This window comes from Danio rerio, chromosome 5 (genome assembly GCF_049306965.1).
Source record: "Danio rerio strain Tuebingen ecotype United States chromosome 5, GRCz12tu, whole genome shotgun sequence".
Classification (NCBI taxonomy): Eukaryota; Metazoa; Chordata; class Actinopteri; order Cypriniformes; family Danionidae; genus Danio; species Danio rerio.
In genome coordinates, this window is record NC_133180.1 from 14,177,501 (window position 1) to 14,196,377 (window position 18,877).

General features: G+C 36.4%; 1 protein-coding gene across 2 annotated transcripts in view; it reads left to right on the forward strand.

Annotated features, from left to right (window-relative positions):
* The first annotated feature begins 732 nt into the window (after window positions 1-732).
* Window positions 733-18,877, forward strand: part of LOC100150651 (novel protein similar to human and mouse cyclin M4 (CNNM4)) — a 69,357-nt gene continuing 51,212 nt past the window's right edge. For both annotated transcript variants that reach the window (XM_021476410.3, XM_009301246.5), the window contains exon 1: window positions 733-2,114. In XM_021476410.3, the coding sequence (XP_021332085.2) occupies window positions 749-2,114 (1,366 nt within the window). In that variant the 5' untranslated portion in view covers window positions 733-748. The remainder of the gene's footprint in view (window positions 2,115-18,877) is intronic.

Sequence of the window (18,877 nt, forward strand, 5' to 3'; positions counted from 1 at the left end):
AACTTTTGAATTCTAAATAAAGAGTGATAGTTAAGAAAAATAAATGTATTCTGTCATCATTTACTCAGGAAGATATTTGAAGAAATCTGAATAACCATTGACTTTCATACTATTTGTATTTTCTGTTATAGAAGGTAATGGTTACAAGTTTTCAGCATTTTTCAAAAGATCTTGTTTTGTGTTCAACAGAATAAAAAACTCAAACAGGTTTGGAGCAAGTAAATGGTCAGTAAATGATGACTGAAGTTTAACTATCAAATTACACCTATCTTACCTATTAATCTATTTTAACTATACCTTAAAGGTATTTTTTTGGTGCTCAGTAAGATGTTAATTGTCAAAAATAAGGTGGATTAAGTTCCAGTAAACAGCATTTGTTTGTAACAAAAATCTTTTCGTGTCTACTGAAATTTGTATTAGTTTATAGTGACCTTGTCGAATAAAACCATTGATTTTATATTATTTTTGTCAATAAAATGTCCATTTTATAATTGTACCTGTTTTACACTGTACAATTTACTCTGTTTATAGTATTTCCTCAAATTTTTTTAACATCAACATTGATTAAAACTCACCGCTCCTCCTCTCACAGCGACTTCCTTTACCAAACAAACCCAGAAGAGGCTCGGTCTTCCTCATTACGTGACGTCCCCCGCGCTGATTGGCGCTATGCTAATGAGAGAGGCGGGGAGGGCTGGAGAAATGAGTAGGTGACGTCAACTCTCATTCCGCAGAGAGCGAAACAAACATGGCGACAGAATGGAGTGGGAAAGGGTGCACGCTAACTTTAATACTGTTCCTCTGGAGTATAGTCTGCGGGAGTAAAGCGGAATCCTTGGGCAGCGACAGCCGGATCCTCGGCATGCGGCTGGAGAGGAGCGACAAGCCGGCCATGACTACCGAGGACGGGATCATACAGGTAACCGAGGAGAGCGACATCCAGCTCAGGTTCTATGGGCTGCAGATCAGCAATGACACCTGGGCGCAGATTAAGTTCATGGAGCAGGGCGAGGACAGCAGCTCTGACTCCAACAGGACTTGTGCAGACTTCACCAAAGACATCTCTGTGAGGACTAGTATGAGTGTGAACAGCCTGGGAACGTCTGGTGTGCTGGGAGTCAAAATCAAACCACTTAGGAAAAGTGAGTCCCAGAGGGATTATGGGCTGTGCATCAGGCAGAACGGGAGGTGGTTTTCACTAGGAGAACATGATGGAAGGTTGCGTGTGGTGGAGGAGAAGAAGTCCATGCTGCCCATATGGTTCCAGGTGATCCTGATCTGCTGCCTCCTGGTGCTCTCAGGTATGTTCAGTGGGTTAAACTTGGGGCTGATGGCTTTGGATCCCATGGAACTGAGAATCGTCCAAAGCTGTGGGACGGATAAGGAGAAGAAGTATGCGAGAAAGATTGAACCCATTCGTAGGAAAGGAAACTATCTGTTGTGTTCGCTTCTTCTGGGAAATGTGTTGGTGAACACCACGTTAACCATCCTACTGGATGATCTCATTGGTTCAGGTTTGGGCGCTGTGGTGGCATCAACCATTGGCATTGTTATCTTTGGAGAGATTGTTCCTCAAGCGCTCTGCTCTCGCCATGGTTTGGCAGTAGGTGCCAACACCATCCACGTCACTAAGTTCTTCATGTTTCTGACTTTTCCGTTGTCTTATCCCATTAGCAAGCTTTTGGACTGCGTGTTGGGGCAGGAGATTGGCACGGTGTACAATCGGGAGAAGCTGGTGGGGATGCTGAAGGTGACCGAGCCATACAATGACCTGGTGAAGGAGGAGATGAACATGATTCAGGGCGCGCTGGAGCTGAGGACTAAAACTGTGGAGGACGTCATGACTCCACTTAATAACTGCTTCATGATCAATAGTGATGCAGTTTTGGACTTCAACACCATGTCGGAGATCATGGAGAGCGGATACACGCGTATTCCTGTTTATGAGGACGAGAGGACCAACATTGTGGACATCCTGTTTGTGAAGGACCTGGCCTTTGTGGATCCTGATGACTGCACCACTTTGAAGACCATCACTAAGTTCTACAACCATCCGGTTCACTTTGTGTTTCACGACACCAAGTTGGATTCAATGCTGGAGGAGTTTAAGAAAGGTTAGTGACTTTTTGTGTGTGTGTGTGTGTGTGTGTGTGTGTGTGTGTGTGTGTGTGTGTGTGTGTGTGTGTGTGTGTGTGTGTGTGTGTGTGTGTGTGTGTGCGCGTTTTTTTTTTCTGCAGGTTTTCTCATTCTCTCTATATGGCTAATAGGTAGGCACAGACAGAATCTGCAGACGTTTTTTGCTATTTCTGTGAAGATTTTGGTAGCAAATCTGCGGATTTATGCGGAATGATTTTAGAAGTATCTTAATACTTGATCAGAGTTCATACGGTCATTGGAAACGTCATGGAATTTTGACATGGCATTTTCCAGTCCTGGAAAAGTTTTGGAAAAACCCACAAAGTTTTGTAAAAGACATGGAAAACAGATATCTGTATACTTGAATATGAGTTAGTTTTCTTTACTTCTTTTTTTGTCCTTGTCCAATCACATTCTCTCACATTATTAGTGCTGTGGTAGCATTATCCAAATCAATTTTGCATAGATATAAATTGAAACTAAATAGATTGCTGTGTGTTTTACAATATGCTGTAATAAATTTGAACATGCATTGTTTTTCTTTTACTATGCATATGTTGACATTGCATGAAACATTAGGTCCTGAATATTTACTTAAAAATCTTGGAAAAATGGAAAAGTCATGGAATTTTAGTAGTAACAATGTGTATGAATTCTGTTAATACATGCAAGTAATGTTTTACTTTTATTTAAAGTTTACAATGAAAATCCAATTAGATTTACTTAATTGGTAAACGAAGCAAGTTTCATTCAATATATATTTACTAAAAGACAGAAAATATTAATTTACAGAGTGCATTTTACATAGATTATGTGAACATTATAATATTATTATTATTATGTTACAATATTATTAGTGAAATTATTTAAAAAACTGAACAAATGTAAATTCACACAAGTAAGTAAACAGAATCAATGATGGGCTAAAAATCTGCGGAAATTAGCAGATTTCTGTGTGCACAGATTTCGTGTGGGCAGTAAAAAAAGCTTTTTTTCTTGATAAGACACCTTTTTTTGATGAAAATATATATATTTATGCAATTGTTTGTCTGATGTTTAAGGGAAAATGTAAGACACTATCATTTATTTATTTGTAATAAATTTTTACTGAATTGACTGTTAAAGTAATTTACTTTTTTTTACTGTTTTAAATAATGGTTTAAAGCATTGTTAGTTTACAAAAATAAAAACACATAATCCTGTTGCACTACTTGATTTTGGTTTTATTGTAAAACGAAAACCAAGAAAGCTTGTAAAATGAGATTCTAAAATATTTTATGGCATACTTAAAAAAAAAAAGAAGAGGATTCAGTTTTCAAAAATGTTTTATTTTGATTGTTTTTAAATAAATTAGTCTTACACTTCATATTTTTCAGCTTTTATTCATAGTATATGTATTAATTCAGGTACTTCTACCATATTAACCATTTGGTAGAGGTTAATATTTTAGAAATTATGTAATGTGTTGAAATAACTAGTGACATTAGGTGTTAAGAAATGCAATCCTTTTTTTTCTTCATGGAGAAGTTAAAGGGTTAAATATGTTTTATGGTGTGACAAAAATGAAGAAAAACAATTGAATCTCTCTTAATAATATTTAATGGCATGCAAACGTTTTTTAATCAGATGAGCTTGATTGGTGTTCTTCGACTAATTAAAGTTTTCTGTGGAATTTCCTGATTTAAAATGAGAACATGCTGTCACAACAGAGGATGTTGCAATTCGTAAATTCAATACACGATTTAAAAACACACAAATCCAATTTATAAATTTAAAACATGATTCAAAAATACACAAAACTAATTCAAAAGATGATTAAAAAATGCAAAAATCCAGTTCAAATTGGATTTTGTAAATGTGAATTGTGCTGTGAATATTTGATTTTTATTTCATAAGTGTATTATTTTTGAGACTGATCTGCCTCCATACCTGGTAAACTATAATACCAATTCAACTTTGCAGGTTCAGCAATGTGACTATTGTGAATGCACAAATTGCGATATCGATGCTAAAACTCTGTATTGTGCAGCCCTAGTGAAAATATAACATCATGTTAACAGCCCCTATATGAGGTGAGGAATGCTGTAGATGTTGAGGCTTTGTGAAAGGCCACTTGCTCTTCTCCATTCTTTATTAAATTGGCTCCTATCAGGAAAACACACATCTTCGGTCCCTGTGGGTTTTTCTCTCCTCCACTGGCTGTCAGGGTCAGCTGGCACTCTTTCTTCTTTTGTATTCTCTCACTTTCTCCTGCACACAGTTATTGAGAGGTCGCTTTCCTGAAGCTCATGGTGGCCATATGCACACAAAAAATAAGTTTGTTGCTTGTTTTTTAAACTACTAATTTAAAATGGGTTGAAACAACACAACTCTTAGTTTTTGGGACAATTTAATTATTTTATTTTCAATCCACTTTAATTAATAAATAATGTTACGTTAACTTCATTGATTTGTGTTTGGACAACTTAAAGGTATTGTGTGGAACCCTGCAAATTTATCAGTGTACTGTAAAAAATGCAGGGTTACACACAATTCCAAAACACAAATCGATTAAAGTTAACTTAATTATTATTTTTTTTAAATTTAAGTGGGTTTAAAATAAAACAATTAAGTTATCCGCATGAAAATTAAGACTTGTTTCAACCCATGTTAAGTAGTTAACTGAATGTAACTCCAAACCATGATTTTTCCTTCACCAAACTTGACTGATTTCTATGAGAATCTTGGGTCCATGCGGGTTCCAATAGGTCTTTTGCAGTATTTGTGATGATTGGGATGCAGTTCAACAGATGATTCATCTGTCAATTTTTACTGAATTGACTGTTAAAGTCAAGTTATTATTTGTTGCTCTACAACCGGGATCGATGACAAGACTTTTGTCAGGTAGTGTAGAAACAAATGCTCAGATTTGATTAAAGATTACATAAAACAAACATTTTTTTCACTAATTATATTGCACAATTGTTCACCTAAAGAATAACAATGTGCGCTCGCAAAGTAAACATTATACATTTGAATTTCACATGGACTTTAAAGCTTCACCTAAATACTGAGGTAGTATTTAACACCCCAATGCTGATTGACACGTGTGCTGTCACCACAACAAGAACCATGACTCTAATAAAGGGGCGAAACCGGTTATCTTATCACCGCTTGCACAAGTTTACCGTCAACAGTCCTAGGCTGTTTTTCAAGAACTTTAACAGTTTTATTGCAAAGACTGTGAAGAAGTATGTACATGCATATAAATTAACCATTAAAATAGTCAAGACAGCTTAAATGTCATAATTAGAGTCATGTAGTCTGGTATAGTCCTAGTAATATTTCTGGCGTTTTCAGTAATACTGATGTGGCACTGATTCTAGCTAATGAAAATATAGACTTAAAGTAAGAGCTTTGGGTGGTATGATTGTATAGATTTGAACAATTAAAATAGAAATTCATTAATTTTCCTTCAGCTTAGTCTCCATTTCAGAGGTCGCCACAGTGGAATGAACCGCCAACTCTTCCAGCATATGTTGTACACAGCTGATTCAGCTTTTCTTCATCTGTTCGTAAGCATTGTTTGTAAAGGTGTTTCCTGAGCGGAGGTTAGATGAGATGGCGGAGCCAGGGCAATCAGCTAGGCTAATATAGGGAGCAATCATTTTTATGTAAACATCATGGGCAATATAAATTACGTCACCAAAAATTATTAGAGGCATGTCCATATATTGCACGATAAGTCAGTATGTTATTGCAAAAGACTTGAATATGTTTCTGATGGCACCTGAAGACTTTGAGCTGATCACACAATGACATCTTAAAGGGACAGTTCAACCAAAAATGTCAATTCTGTCATCATTTTTTGCTTGTATTGTTTCAATGCTGTTTCAGTTTCTTTCATCTGTTGAACACAAAAGAAGGTGTTGGACAATAGTAGCCTTTGACATCCACAGTTTGTATTGGTTCTACTGTGGATGTCAATATCCCCTTTCACACAGTGATACCGGCAAATATCCTGAAAATTTCCAGGACGACTTTACTGGTAAATTAAAAAAATACCATTTCAAAATACCGGTAAATTCTGACATCATTAACCAGAAATGAGCTCTAAACGATAGCACTTGTATTTGTAAACACAGAAGGGGTCCGGCGTTTGTGTTTTGTGTAGAAGAGCTCCGGCAATTTCACTTCTATTCACAGCTTTATCATTTTTTTACAGCTGCAAAGGCAAAAAAAGGCAGAAATTTCTCCAAAGGCAGAAATGCGAACCGCTGCTAAATGTTTACACACTTGACTACATTACAAACTCAGTGGATGGATTATTATTATTAACATCTTATATGAAAACATATGGAGGAACACTTTCACATGTCGCTGGTGCTCACCGGCTGCTTCACATGCACTAGCGTCAAGCAACTGAAGCAAAGCTTGAAGATAAACTAACAGTTTGTCATAGGCATTTTAATTTAGCAGCAGCTAAATGTGTCTAGAAAAATATTCAAAGGCCTTTATTTTCTTAAACAGCACGGATGTGAATCCGTCTATATGTTCTGATAGGCTAAAGTAGACGTTTTACGTCAACACGTTCTAATCACAATAATCATGAGAAATCGAGTTCCCCCTGACAATTGGGTCCACCCTGGGTGATCCTATTGCGTCACTGGAGTTGTAATAGGCTTCGTTTGTTGTAGGATTGAGCAATGTCGACTAATTTGGCATCGTATGATGTCTAATGTGAAACATTGCGATGAAGGATAGCACGGTCAGCGTAGGTGGTGGTGAATTAATTAATTATGAATAATTGATAAATTCGTAACAAATGAATTATTTGTAGCCTACCATTTAAAGTACCTGACCCCCATGGTCTTATCCCAAGTCATAAATTGTTAAAGATAAGTTACACACAAATTACCACCTGTCAATCACTTTTTCCGCGGCATGAATAGGCAGAGTGATCTGTGTCGTTATAATGGCGTCCACAAACTTGGTTGGTAAAAAAGATACACAACCAACAGGAACCAATCAACAGAGGTTTTGAGGTTTTCACTAAAATTACTAAGTACAAGCGTGAAAGTGAAAGATTGAAGCACCTGATAGATTCAAAAGACAGAAGAGTCATTAGATAGAGGCAAGATTATTTATTTAAATATCACGTATAACAACTGTAATGAGACGCGATCCAGTGGTGCATCCTCGATAAACTGTCCGACGTGCTCTGCTCTCTGGAGCTCAGACAAGCGCATTGCCTACGACGTGCAACCACTTCATATGTAAATATATAATGTTGCATATAAATACATAAAAACGTCAAAAAGACATTTAATGTTTGCAAACTTTATTTTAACTATGCATGTATTTAACTTGTAGTTATTGATAATAATGTTACAAATATGATTAGTCTGGTTAAAATCTCAAGAATAGACTATAAAAAGCTCCAAATATGTTTATAATTGCACTGTGGAGAAGTAGAATAGCTTTTGATCAGGCATTCAATGCAGATGATCCATCTTGGTCCTAAGCAGACTCGAGTTCAGGGGGGACTCGATTTCTCACCACACCGGCAATTTTACTTCTGCGTTTACACAGAGCAGCATTGCAGTAAATTACCGGTGCAGTTACAACTTCTCTTTCCAGAAAATTGCAAAAAGACAAATTTACTGGTGTTTTTAAACAAGGGCCTGTTCACACATACAGACCTTACAGAAATCGAGTCCCCCCTGCAATCGAGTCTGCTATATTCTGTAAATTAGGCTCATAACATCTTAATATCGATATACACTTAGGTATTCTACTTAATTGAATTGAATCGATTTCAGTCAAATATCAGCAAGTATTGTATTGTAATTATCATATTGTGATGAGACGTCAGATTTACACCCCAGTCTATATCAAATCACAGTTGAAATATAAGGTTCAATTGACAAGTGCATTGCCCTGTAGTGGTATTCCATGTTGTTTCCATATGTGAACAAATCATTTAGCTTGCAAATCATGTAGACTAGACTACTATATTATTAGTTTTTGGTCAATCTCACTGATTTACTGGTAAAACCTGTTCTCTCACTCCCAAGCTAGACGGTTGCTGTGTATTTGCTAATAAGCAGTTCACTGCTATGTCGTGTGACTGAGTTTTGAGGCAGTTTTGCAATGCATTCTGTTAGTTCAGCTCACGTGTTTGTCTGTTTTGAAGCACTTCCTCTGGTTGACGCAGAAGTCTTTTCTTACTTCACTTCCCATTCATCACACAAACCCAAAAGCATTGTGTTCCTTTCCTCATCCACTTGTCTTAAACCGGCTGCTACTCAAAGATGGCGTTTTGCCACTGCAACCCAAGTATTTGAATTTGGCTTCCAGAATTTTTAGTTTATGGTGGCAAATAGGACTGTGCGATTATTGAAGATAAATACGATAAGCCAGAATATGCTAAATAATTTGATATTTGATTTACAGTTTAAAAATGCAGCGTGTTTCCACTAAAGGCTGATTTATACTTCTGTGTCAAACGCCGCAGTATGCTACGGTGCTGAAGCATAGCCCTTCGCCGTGGCCATCGGCGTCGCTGACGCGCACCTGTCAAAAACTGTAACTACACATCGCAACGACGCGTAGCGTAAGCTCTGTGATTGGTCGGCTTGGTAGCGCTGACGAGTCTGGGCGGGACCAAGAGTGTGTGTGTGTGTGTGTGTGTGTGTGTGTGTGTGTGTGTGTGTGTGTGTGTGTGTGTGTGTGTGTGTGTGTGTGTGTGTGTGTGTGTGTGTGTGTGTGTGTGCGGCATGCTCACACAGAAGCATGCGGTCAGCATTCGGTCTCATTCGCACACTGAGACGAGTAGATCTCACACATCTAAAGTCATCATAATGTGAGCACTTTAATGTTCAAATAGGTGTCAAAACGCAGTGTTTAGTGATTATTCATATTAACCCTCATTTGTGTAATAAACGTACGAGTTGAGAATCAAAAGACGTGAAAGAGAAACCATTAAAGTGAGAGCGTGTGATGTTCCTGCTGCCGCCTGTTTTTATCATTATTAATCAAACAAAAAAAAAAAACGAGAAAACCCCTCGCTGCTTTTGACTGAAGGACTTTTGTAGCTAACGTGTTTTTCTTACAGTGAAGATGCTTAAATCACAGTTTGTTTCATATTTTTATTCTATTGTATTTATTTCTCTTTCCATTGCAGGGTGGAAAATAACTGTATATATGCAGTTGAAGTCAGAATTATTAGTCCTCTTGAATATTAGCAACCCTTTTCCTCCCCAATTTCTGTTTCATGGAAAGAAGTTTTTTTTTCAGCTTATTTTTGAGCATAATAGTTTTAATAACTCATTTCTAATAACTGATTTCTTTTATCTTTGCTATGATGACAGTACATAATATTAGACCATTCTCAAAACACAAGCATTCAGATTCAAACTACATTCAAAGACTTAATTAGGGTAATTAGGCAAGTCATAGTTTAACAGTAGATTCTTCTGCAGACAAAAATATTATTGCTTAAGGGGACTAATAATATTGACCTGAAAATGTGTTTCAATATATTTAAACCTGCTTTTATTCTACCCAAAAAAAACAAAAACAGAAAACAAATAAGCCTGTCTCCAGAAGAAAACAATATTATAGGAAATACTGTTAAAATTCCTTGCTCTGTTAAACATCAGTTGGGAAATATTTATTTAAAAAAAATCTCAGGAGCGCTAATAATTTTGACTTAAACTGATAATCGTTTTGAATAATCGTGATTACAATTATGACCAAAATAGTCATGATTAGGATTTTTCTCAAAATCCAGCAGCCCTAATATGAATACAGTTTCACAAGATAGTTTGAATGGCACTATTTGACAGTTTTCTGGGGGGTTTAATAGTATTGTGGTATTAGGGGAGAGCGAGGACAAAAGTAACTTTATATAAAAATGTATATAAATATTATATAAACCAAATTTTAAAAGAGAATGTTTTAACAGAAATCTATGTTTTCTGTGGTTCGTAACTTGCAAGAGTCTATCAAAATCAGGTGTTATTTTGTATCAGTGCCGGAGTGGGACTCCTTTTCAGCTCTGGAGATTCAAGTCTTAGACCAGCCCACCTCAGTTCATGACTGACTATTTTAAAATAAGGTCATTTCCAATTCAGTTTCTAATGACATTACTTCATCTTTTTCAAGGAAATGGCTGCTTTAGAACTTCAAATGTTTTTCATAAATATGAGAACATTAAAGGGTAGCTAAATCTCCAACACTATTCTTTAAAACATCACAATGTCCTTTCCTGAATATATATTCTGTGTAAAATTCTTTATAGACATCCAGTCCTTTGAGTAAAAAATTACTCTGGTGAAGTTCGAACTCGGGTCTGCGGCGCCTTAACGCAACGTGCTGACCACTGGACCACAATGGCGCTGTATGCTGGTGCGTTTGGAAGAAAAAAACACAGTATTACTTTCTGTTGATGGCTTAATCTTTCTCTCCCCTTTTTAGATTTCTGATCAAGTTATGTCAGATCTATTAATTTAGTGAATCATCTGATTTCATTGAGCAGGTGTAATATTCATTAATATTAATTATTGGAATTCTTATTTTCACTAAGGTGTTGCTGTTTGGGGTTGAATTATAGTTGCATCATCATTAACCTGCAGGCTGCATTTTGCTCACAGGGCTGCGAGAAAATCAATAAAAAGAGTGAGGCGATAGACAAATAAATAAATATATGAAAAAAGTGCGACTGCTGAGAGTGCAAGCAGCTAGGGACACTGGCCCTCGCGGCAAAAAAATGGACCAGCCCACTAGGAATTCTCCCGGTCATACCAATTAGCCAATCCGGGCCTGTTTAGTATCAGTGTAGAGCAGGGGTCACCAATCCTGGTCCTGGAAGGCCGATGTCCCTGCAGGGTTAAGCTCCAACTTGCCTCAACACACCTGCCTGGATGTTTCAAGTATACCTAGTGAGAGCTTGATTAGCTTGTTCAGGTGTGTTTGATTAGGGTTGGAGCTAAAACCTGCAGGACACCGGCCCTCCAGGACCGAGATTGGTGACTCTTGGTGTAGAGCAACTCCAATATGACTTCACTGTAAACAAAAGTTACTTTTGACCTCGTCAGCAGGGATGAAAGTAACATGCGCGTGGGTCATGAATAACACAACAATCTTTGCTGGAATTATTGGCTTAATCTTGTTTATTTAAAATATATCTAACGACCTTGTTAATGTTCACTGCAAACATATTTTGTCCTTTTAGTTTTTGCAAAAAAAAAAAATATTAAACTGCATTTTTATTTTAAATTTTAAGTTTCAAAAGCAACACAACAATGAAAAATTTCAAAATTTTCTGTAATTTTTGAATATTTTTTAATTATCAAAACACTGAAAACTAATGTGGAAAATAAAAATAAGGTCTAAATATTAGCAGTGGGATATAAATAACTGGTACATTTGTCCCCACAGGAGCTCTTGCTATTTAAACCTGATATCCTTTTCAATTGAAAAACTCAAGGATGTGTGACCGTACGTTCACACCGAAAGCGGCGAGAGCGTCCAAGGTCGCTTTGGCCTCCCTGGTGACAACGCTGTCTGCCTTCAGCTCCGGCGGCGAGAGCGTCAAAACTCGATACCTTAATCTCGTATTTAAAGGAGCCGTTGCAGCATGTCAGTTACATTCCTGCATAAAACATGTTTCTAGCGTGAAAATGTTGCGCACTTCTTATCAAATTCATTTAACAATGGAAGATCAAGTTGCGTGTATTGTGGCTTTGCTCTATTTATCCAATATATGTCCATATGGCTGAAATATCCTGAAGCAGCATTACTGTTTTGTACTGTTGCGTGAGTCTCCCGCTTTTTAAAGATAAATTTATATAACATTAATGAACATCAGTAACTCGCTAGTAACTTAGGGTGCTTTCACACCTGTGAATCGATTCAGTTGTTCCGAAACAGAGATTACAATTGTTACATTGTTGCTCTTTGCTCTTGGAGCGGTTCACTTTCACATTGCAAAGTTTCTAATCGGACCAAAAGAGCTAAAATAAGTCACGTGCGAGTAAACTCTCCTCACATTGGTCAGAGTGTCAGGGTTTATTTTGCAGTGTCCCGCTAAGATGTCAGGACAGGTGGTGGTTTGGTGGTGATTGACGGGGTGCGCGCGCGCGATGTGTCTGAGGAGAGATGCTGTGGGGAGGGGTGAGAAGGGTGCGCGACGTAGCCTATTTGAGGACCGGGAGGGAGACGCGAGATTACCGGGAGATCATCACTCGTTTGCAGGCATCCGGAGACTCGCGAAACTTCCCGCCATACTCATAATTCTCTCTTCATATAGCCGTAAGCCTATTACATATCCATAAAACACTGTGATATAACCACGCTAGGATCGGATCGCTTTCTCACTGTAATCGAACCGCTCCAGGGTTCGTTTCAATCAAGCCGAGACCACCTCATTCAAGCGATCTCGAGCGATTACTTTGGCGCGGAACAGAGCGCGATTGCCCTGTTTACATATGCCAAACGAACCGCACTAACTGGGCAATCGAGACACGTTCCGAAACAAAAGTGTAGATCTGAAAGCACCCTTATTTAATGCATGTTCCTGTAAGAAAACATTGTAAATAATTGGAAATCCGGCGACCGCAATAATCAAAGCCTTGAGAACAACTGTGGTCGGAACCAAAGTTCACAGATCAAGCGGTGGACGTCTTCATTCTGTTTGCTTGCCGCTGAACCGCGTCATAGCTCATTACCATAAAGTTGACTTGATTTCAACTCTCCTCGACGCCCACGTCGAAGAAGACGCGCCGCGCTGCTCCTCGCCGTTTATCGCCGCCGACTCTCATTGAAAATGAATGACTTCCGGCTACTTTCGCTCTCGCCGCTTTCGCTGTGAACGTACGGTTATTGCTCTTTATAACCTGTAGATTGATCATTAGTGTGACACATGAAAAGAGAAACACAACTTTCAATGAGGAAAAAAAAAAACAGCTACAATAATTTACTTTCTGCCCTTAAAAACTGAAATTTTGACCTAACCGCGGGACTCTGATATTTGCCAGCTCCGTCAAGGGTTGCATGCTGAATGTGCTGTTATAGCCTGGAAAGCAAATGTTGTCTGGGCAATCGAGAAAATCACTTTGTTACTTTCCCTCCACGTTACTTTCATCACCCGCTCTCCACTATGCTTTTCTTTGTCTCGTTTCTAGTCCAAATATCTAAGAATCCTTCGTTCAAAATATTATTAATAATAAAAATATTGTTTTGGTTTGAAGCATGTAAAAGTATATGCCAGTGCTGTTAGTACAAAAAATAATCCTGTTTCACTTTGCAATGTAGATTTTTGGACTAGAAACAAGTAGGCTTTGGACGAAAACCAAGAAAAAAGTGCAAGTAAAAGGTAACAGAGGCTGCGATATCTGCTACCAGATCTATTTTCAGCTGTCAGGCACCCACATGGAAATATACTATAGTCATTTATAGTAAATAAAGTGTTTTGAACCATACTGACACCTGCAATAGAGATGGAGATGTTGCACAATCTGCTAAAATGTTGCTAGAATTGGTTATGTATGCATGGGCGATATATATTGCATCACCAGAAATGATTGAGCTCATGTCTTCGTGTTGTGTGATAAGTCCATACTGTATATTGATTATTGGGACAGGCCTAGCCCTAGAAGGAATAGCTGATTTGTTAAGGTCTACTTTGTAATGTTTTGTTAATGGTTACAATGGGTTTAGCCAGTGTTTTGCTTATGATTGATGTCTTCTGTTTTGATCCAACATGAATGCAATTAAAACGCATTCAGTTAGAGAAAAAAAGACCATGAGACTTATTTTGGTCAGTGGTCAGTGTTGTAAATGGATTTGGCGAGCGCTCTGGCGGTATTGTCGTGTCATAAGCCTCTCCGTATTCTAATAGGATCACGGTCAGTGTGTTTCTCTGAGCATGCATTCATGCTTCGGACTACAGTGTCAGAAATACTTCTGTCTTCCTATCCTTCACTTCCTGTCATGTCATTTGTCGATTAGCAGTGCTGACCCAGCATCTGTGCATGTTTGTGCTTGGTTTGGAGACAGGCTCTTAAAGGGACAGTCCACCAAAAGCTTTAAAATCTGTCATCGTTTACTCATTCTCCACTCGTTTGACTTGTTGAACAGACAGAAAAGAAAATATTTTGAGGAAAGCTGGAAACTGACTTCTGTATTTGTTTTCGTAATTTGGAAGTCAGTGGTTACTGGTTTTCAGCTTTCTTCAGAATAACTTCTTTTGTGCTCAACAGATGAATGAAACTGCTCTGGAAACACTTGAGGGAGAGTAAATAGTGAATAAACTCTCATTTTTGGGGGATCCATTTCTTTTTTAAGTTTTTATTCTTTGCTTCTATAGTTTGTAGATCTGGGGTCCGTTCTTCATACCTCGCTTAAATGATCTAAGATTTAATCTTGATCACTGATCTCTGGCTGTTTGGTTCCACTAACGAGTTCACAAATGAGATTGAAATGTCAGGATGAACTGATCTGAGATCACAACGTGTGCTGTGCAGGACAGATCTATCAATCATCGGGTTAATATTCAATTATCCATGTGAGCTTAGTTATATAACATTTGTAATGAACTGTTATATATGATACTCTATAACTTTCCTCATTTGTTGTTGGCTGTAGGCTTTGTAATAGCCCAGGCCTATTCAAGTTTCTTAATCGGCATAAGAAATAACAGGGTGTTTAAATAAATTTAGCTTCAAAAAGCATTTGGAAATCAGTAAAGGTGTCTGAAACTTTTATAAAACATAAAATAACCATCATATTAGCTGTCAAAACATATTTATGACTGCATAAATTATTATTATGACTGCATTAATAAATTATTATTCTTAAAAAAAAACTGTCAAATTGTGTGAATGTCTATTACCATCTGCTGGTACCTTAAAATAGTAGCATTTGTATTTAACAAGGCCATATAAAAATTGTATAATAATTTTATTAAAAAAAGAAGAAGAAAATAAAAACGACCCCAAACTTTTGACCTGTTGTGCGTGCGTGAGTGTTTGTATGTATATATTTACAATTATTTATATTTATACACACACACACACACACACACACACACACACACACACAACAGGTCAAAAGTTTTTTTTTTTTTTCTTTGTTTTTTTTAAATAAAATTATTCTGTTTATCAAGGCAACATTTATTAAAAGTAAAACAAATTGTTAAATACTTATTAAATATTTATTTATTACTTATTGTGTGTATTTTTAAATGCTTTTATTACTATTACCATTGATAATAATAATAATAATAAATATTAGAGTGATTTCTGAAGAATCCTGTGACTCTGAAGACTGCAGTAATGAAGCTGAAAATTCATCTTTAAAATCACTGAAATAAATGATTAAATTAAATGATAAAAACTACTTTTGAACAGTAATTTTATAGTGCAATATAATTTGATTAATATATATTTTTGAGTAAATAAATGCAGCCTTGGTAAACAGGAAAAGCATATTTTAAAACATTTAAATATCCTACTTACCCTAAACTTTTGACCTGTAGTGTATAAAGAAATCTAATAAATATATTTATAATATAATTTTTTTTCTTTTATTTCACAATTTTCCCAAGTGTATAAAACTACAACTGTAAGAAAATGTCAGTATTTGGCACGTTCTGTCAGTCTTACATTTGCTTGAAAAGACCCAAATCTAGTTTATATGAAATAGACCTGCTCCCGAGCTACCAGACCTCAACTCTTGGATGAGTTTTGTACAAATGAAGTACAAATGATCCTGGTTTGTCAAATTGTCAACAACCAAATCCAGCTAATTAAGTAATGTACATACAAATTACGGACCCCAGGTTTTTGAACTGTAATTTTCAACACCATCACAGGCAATATATCACATCAAACTATTAAAAATCTCAATAATAATAAAGTTTTTAAACTTTTCAACATCAAAGATTTTAGAGGAACGATCAAGGTCTTGTAATGCAATTCAAAAGCCTAAATAAGTGACAAAATTACAAAATGCAGAAAACTGTTCATTCACGGAAATTGTTCACAGTGTAGATTATTTACTGAAATCTCCTTTAGTCACAATTGTGTACCCAAAAATCTAGACACCCATTCAGATCTAATGATCAAATTGAATTATTGACAAATTAAGACTTTAATTAAGACTCTATTTGACGATCAAAGTGGAACTTGAAAATACTCATTGTCATTTTAATTATAAAATAAACTTAATAAATAATAAATTATCGCCCTTTTTTATTCTTAAAAAGACTCAGATTTGCACATTTGTCAACAAGAAATGTTTAATGTTATTATCACAAATTATTGGATACATTGAAGTCGACACTTGGATTTAGTGTATATATTCTTAAATTTAAATGATAAATAATTATAATTATAAATAGTAATTTGATGCTGACACAATGGAACTGGAAACAGGACAAAATGTGAAGGTCTGAGAAATCAGGACTTTTATTTGTTATATATTCTTAAGCTAAAAATACAATATAAGTGTTAACAGTTCTAGTCACATCCAGAGTGCTGGCTGTTGACAGATGTTCAGTTCACATTGTGAAACTGAGCATCAGTGAAACTTCAGATGTGCAACTAAAGACTGCGTCTGCAATTACAGATGCATTTGCTTTTTGACTCATCCCCAGAGTAAAGCGATGGCATCTTTAATTGCATATGACTCAGATTAGCCGAGTTACTCATTTGTGATGAGATCAGTGATGTCCTTTTTCTGGTCCAGAAGGCAATTTCTCAGAGATTCAATACTGTAAACTGAGGCTTCAATAAAGACTTTGGCAAATTGTTTTATGTAAATGATTTAATGATTATTTGTTTAATAAAAAACATATCTTGGTTTTCTGGTTAGGAGTTGTTACACAATTTTAGAGGTTCCTTGTTTGTTTTTGAAGGTCAAAAAAACTCTTTTAGTTTTTCATGATATAGACAGTGTCAGCTCAGGATCTGTACCCCGTTGCATAACAATCCTTAAGTAATTTAACTTAAAGGTATATTTTAAAGCGAGTGCGAATTCTAATCTTGCATGGCTCTACACAGCAAGCCAGACCTGAAACAATAGATAATATTAAGTTAAAATAATTAAAACTCCTCCAAATTAATGAGGAGCCCCATCTCCCGTTCAAAAGGAAAGACAACAACTAAGACGAATGACCAAGGAAATAACGTAAAGTCAAATTTATTTGACGTTTAAACTTCAAAAGAAGACAATAAAAAGCTTGCGGAGGTTAATGCCAAAATAACAAACAAAACTCAACAACTAGCTAAGTTTTGTACCCTCTTACCTGCACATGAAATAATACCAATAAAATAACATTCCCACTAATCACAAAACATGAGAAAACATAATAAAACAAAAAAGCACCCTTCTCGTGTTCGCACTCAGCCTTCACTTTCAACAATTTAGCCAAGTAAATACAACACAGTTTTAACTTCACAAAATAAACACCACAAGCCGGGAGAGAGGAGACTCTCCGAACGACGTTCCAGTCCGGTTTAAATTGTCTTCACAAACAAGCCGGCCTCCACGTGCTGGCACCTGATTTACTACACCTGTGCGGTATTGATGAAACCTACTGGAGACAGAGGTGGAATGAACAGAACCACAATCATATGCAGAAACAAACAAAAAACTCACTACTTAAGATATTTATTTATATTATTATTTTTAAATTATTATTTAATTCATTAGTTAATTAAGGAAATATGGAACAGCATTTTTATTTGATGTTTGACGTAATCTCAACCGAAACATGGACATGGTGTAGCTCCTCCCCTTTTTAAATACGGCCAATAGCGTTTTGGTTTTATTACAGCTCTGCCAGTGAAAGTGGTTGCATCAAATGAAAAGCAAATGAGAAGCGTCTTGAAGGGGGCAGGGCAAAATACAGTATATAATAACGTCTTTTTATTCCAAATTCATTTGATAACTTCAGTCGAGTGTTTGAAATAAATCCTGTGAGGTAATTTTGTAGTTGTGTGATTTATCAGTCACATTGAATTAATAAAAGCGTTTAAAGCTGTTTATTCAGCAACCTGGATTTCCTGTGTTCCTTCTTCGTGGAATATTCGTAGTTTCTGCAAGTGCGCCCTCTAGCCTTTTGGAGGAGATTTACTACTGATTACACAACCGTGGTTCCCTGAAAATGTGCATGACAATCGCAGCTTTGCTTAAGCATCTTTGGGATTTCGTTTCGATTAATCACCCAGCCCTATTGTGACTGATTCAATCTCAACTGACCCAACTGGTTGTAGTAAATGAATAGTCAGCCACCTTTATACATTGTCTTTTACAGGCAAGATCATGTCCTTGCAAACACCAACAGCCTGTTTGAGATGTTAATGTGATGCAAAGCTGATTAATTTGTAATTTCAGTCGCCAAAGTTGTTTTTAACCTTTAGTTTCTTTAAATGCTGCTTTATATGCAAGCGAGTAACTGCAAGTAACACAGTAACCAAATACTGAGAATTGATCATACCTACTTCAAAATGGGTTGTTTTATATCCACTATATCAGATTGCTTTCTTAAAGTCTTTTTTAATATAGGGTGTGTGCAAACTTAGAAATATGTTCCAGCAAAAGTGGTTTGGAAAATAATATCACAATTATCACTATCATGTTTCATGTCATTCGGTATCAGTTTTAATAGTCAAAAACAAAAATATTTAAACAAAATATCTGATCTCTTTATAATAAAATAAACATAAGTGTTAAAGAGACTCTTAAACTTAAT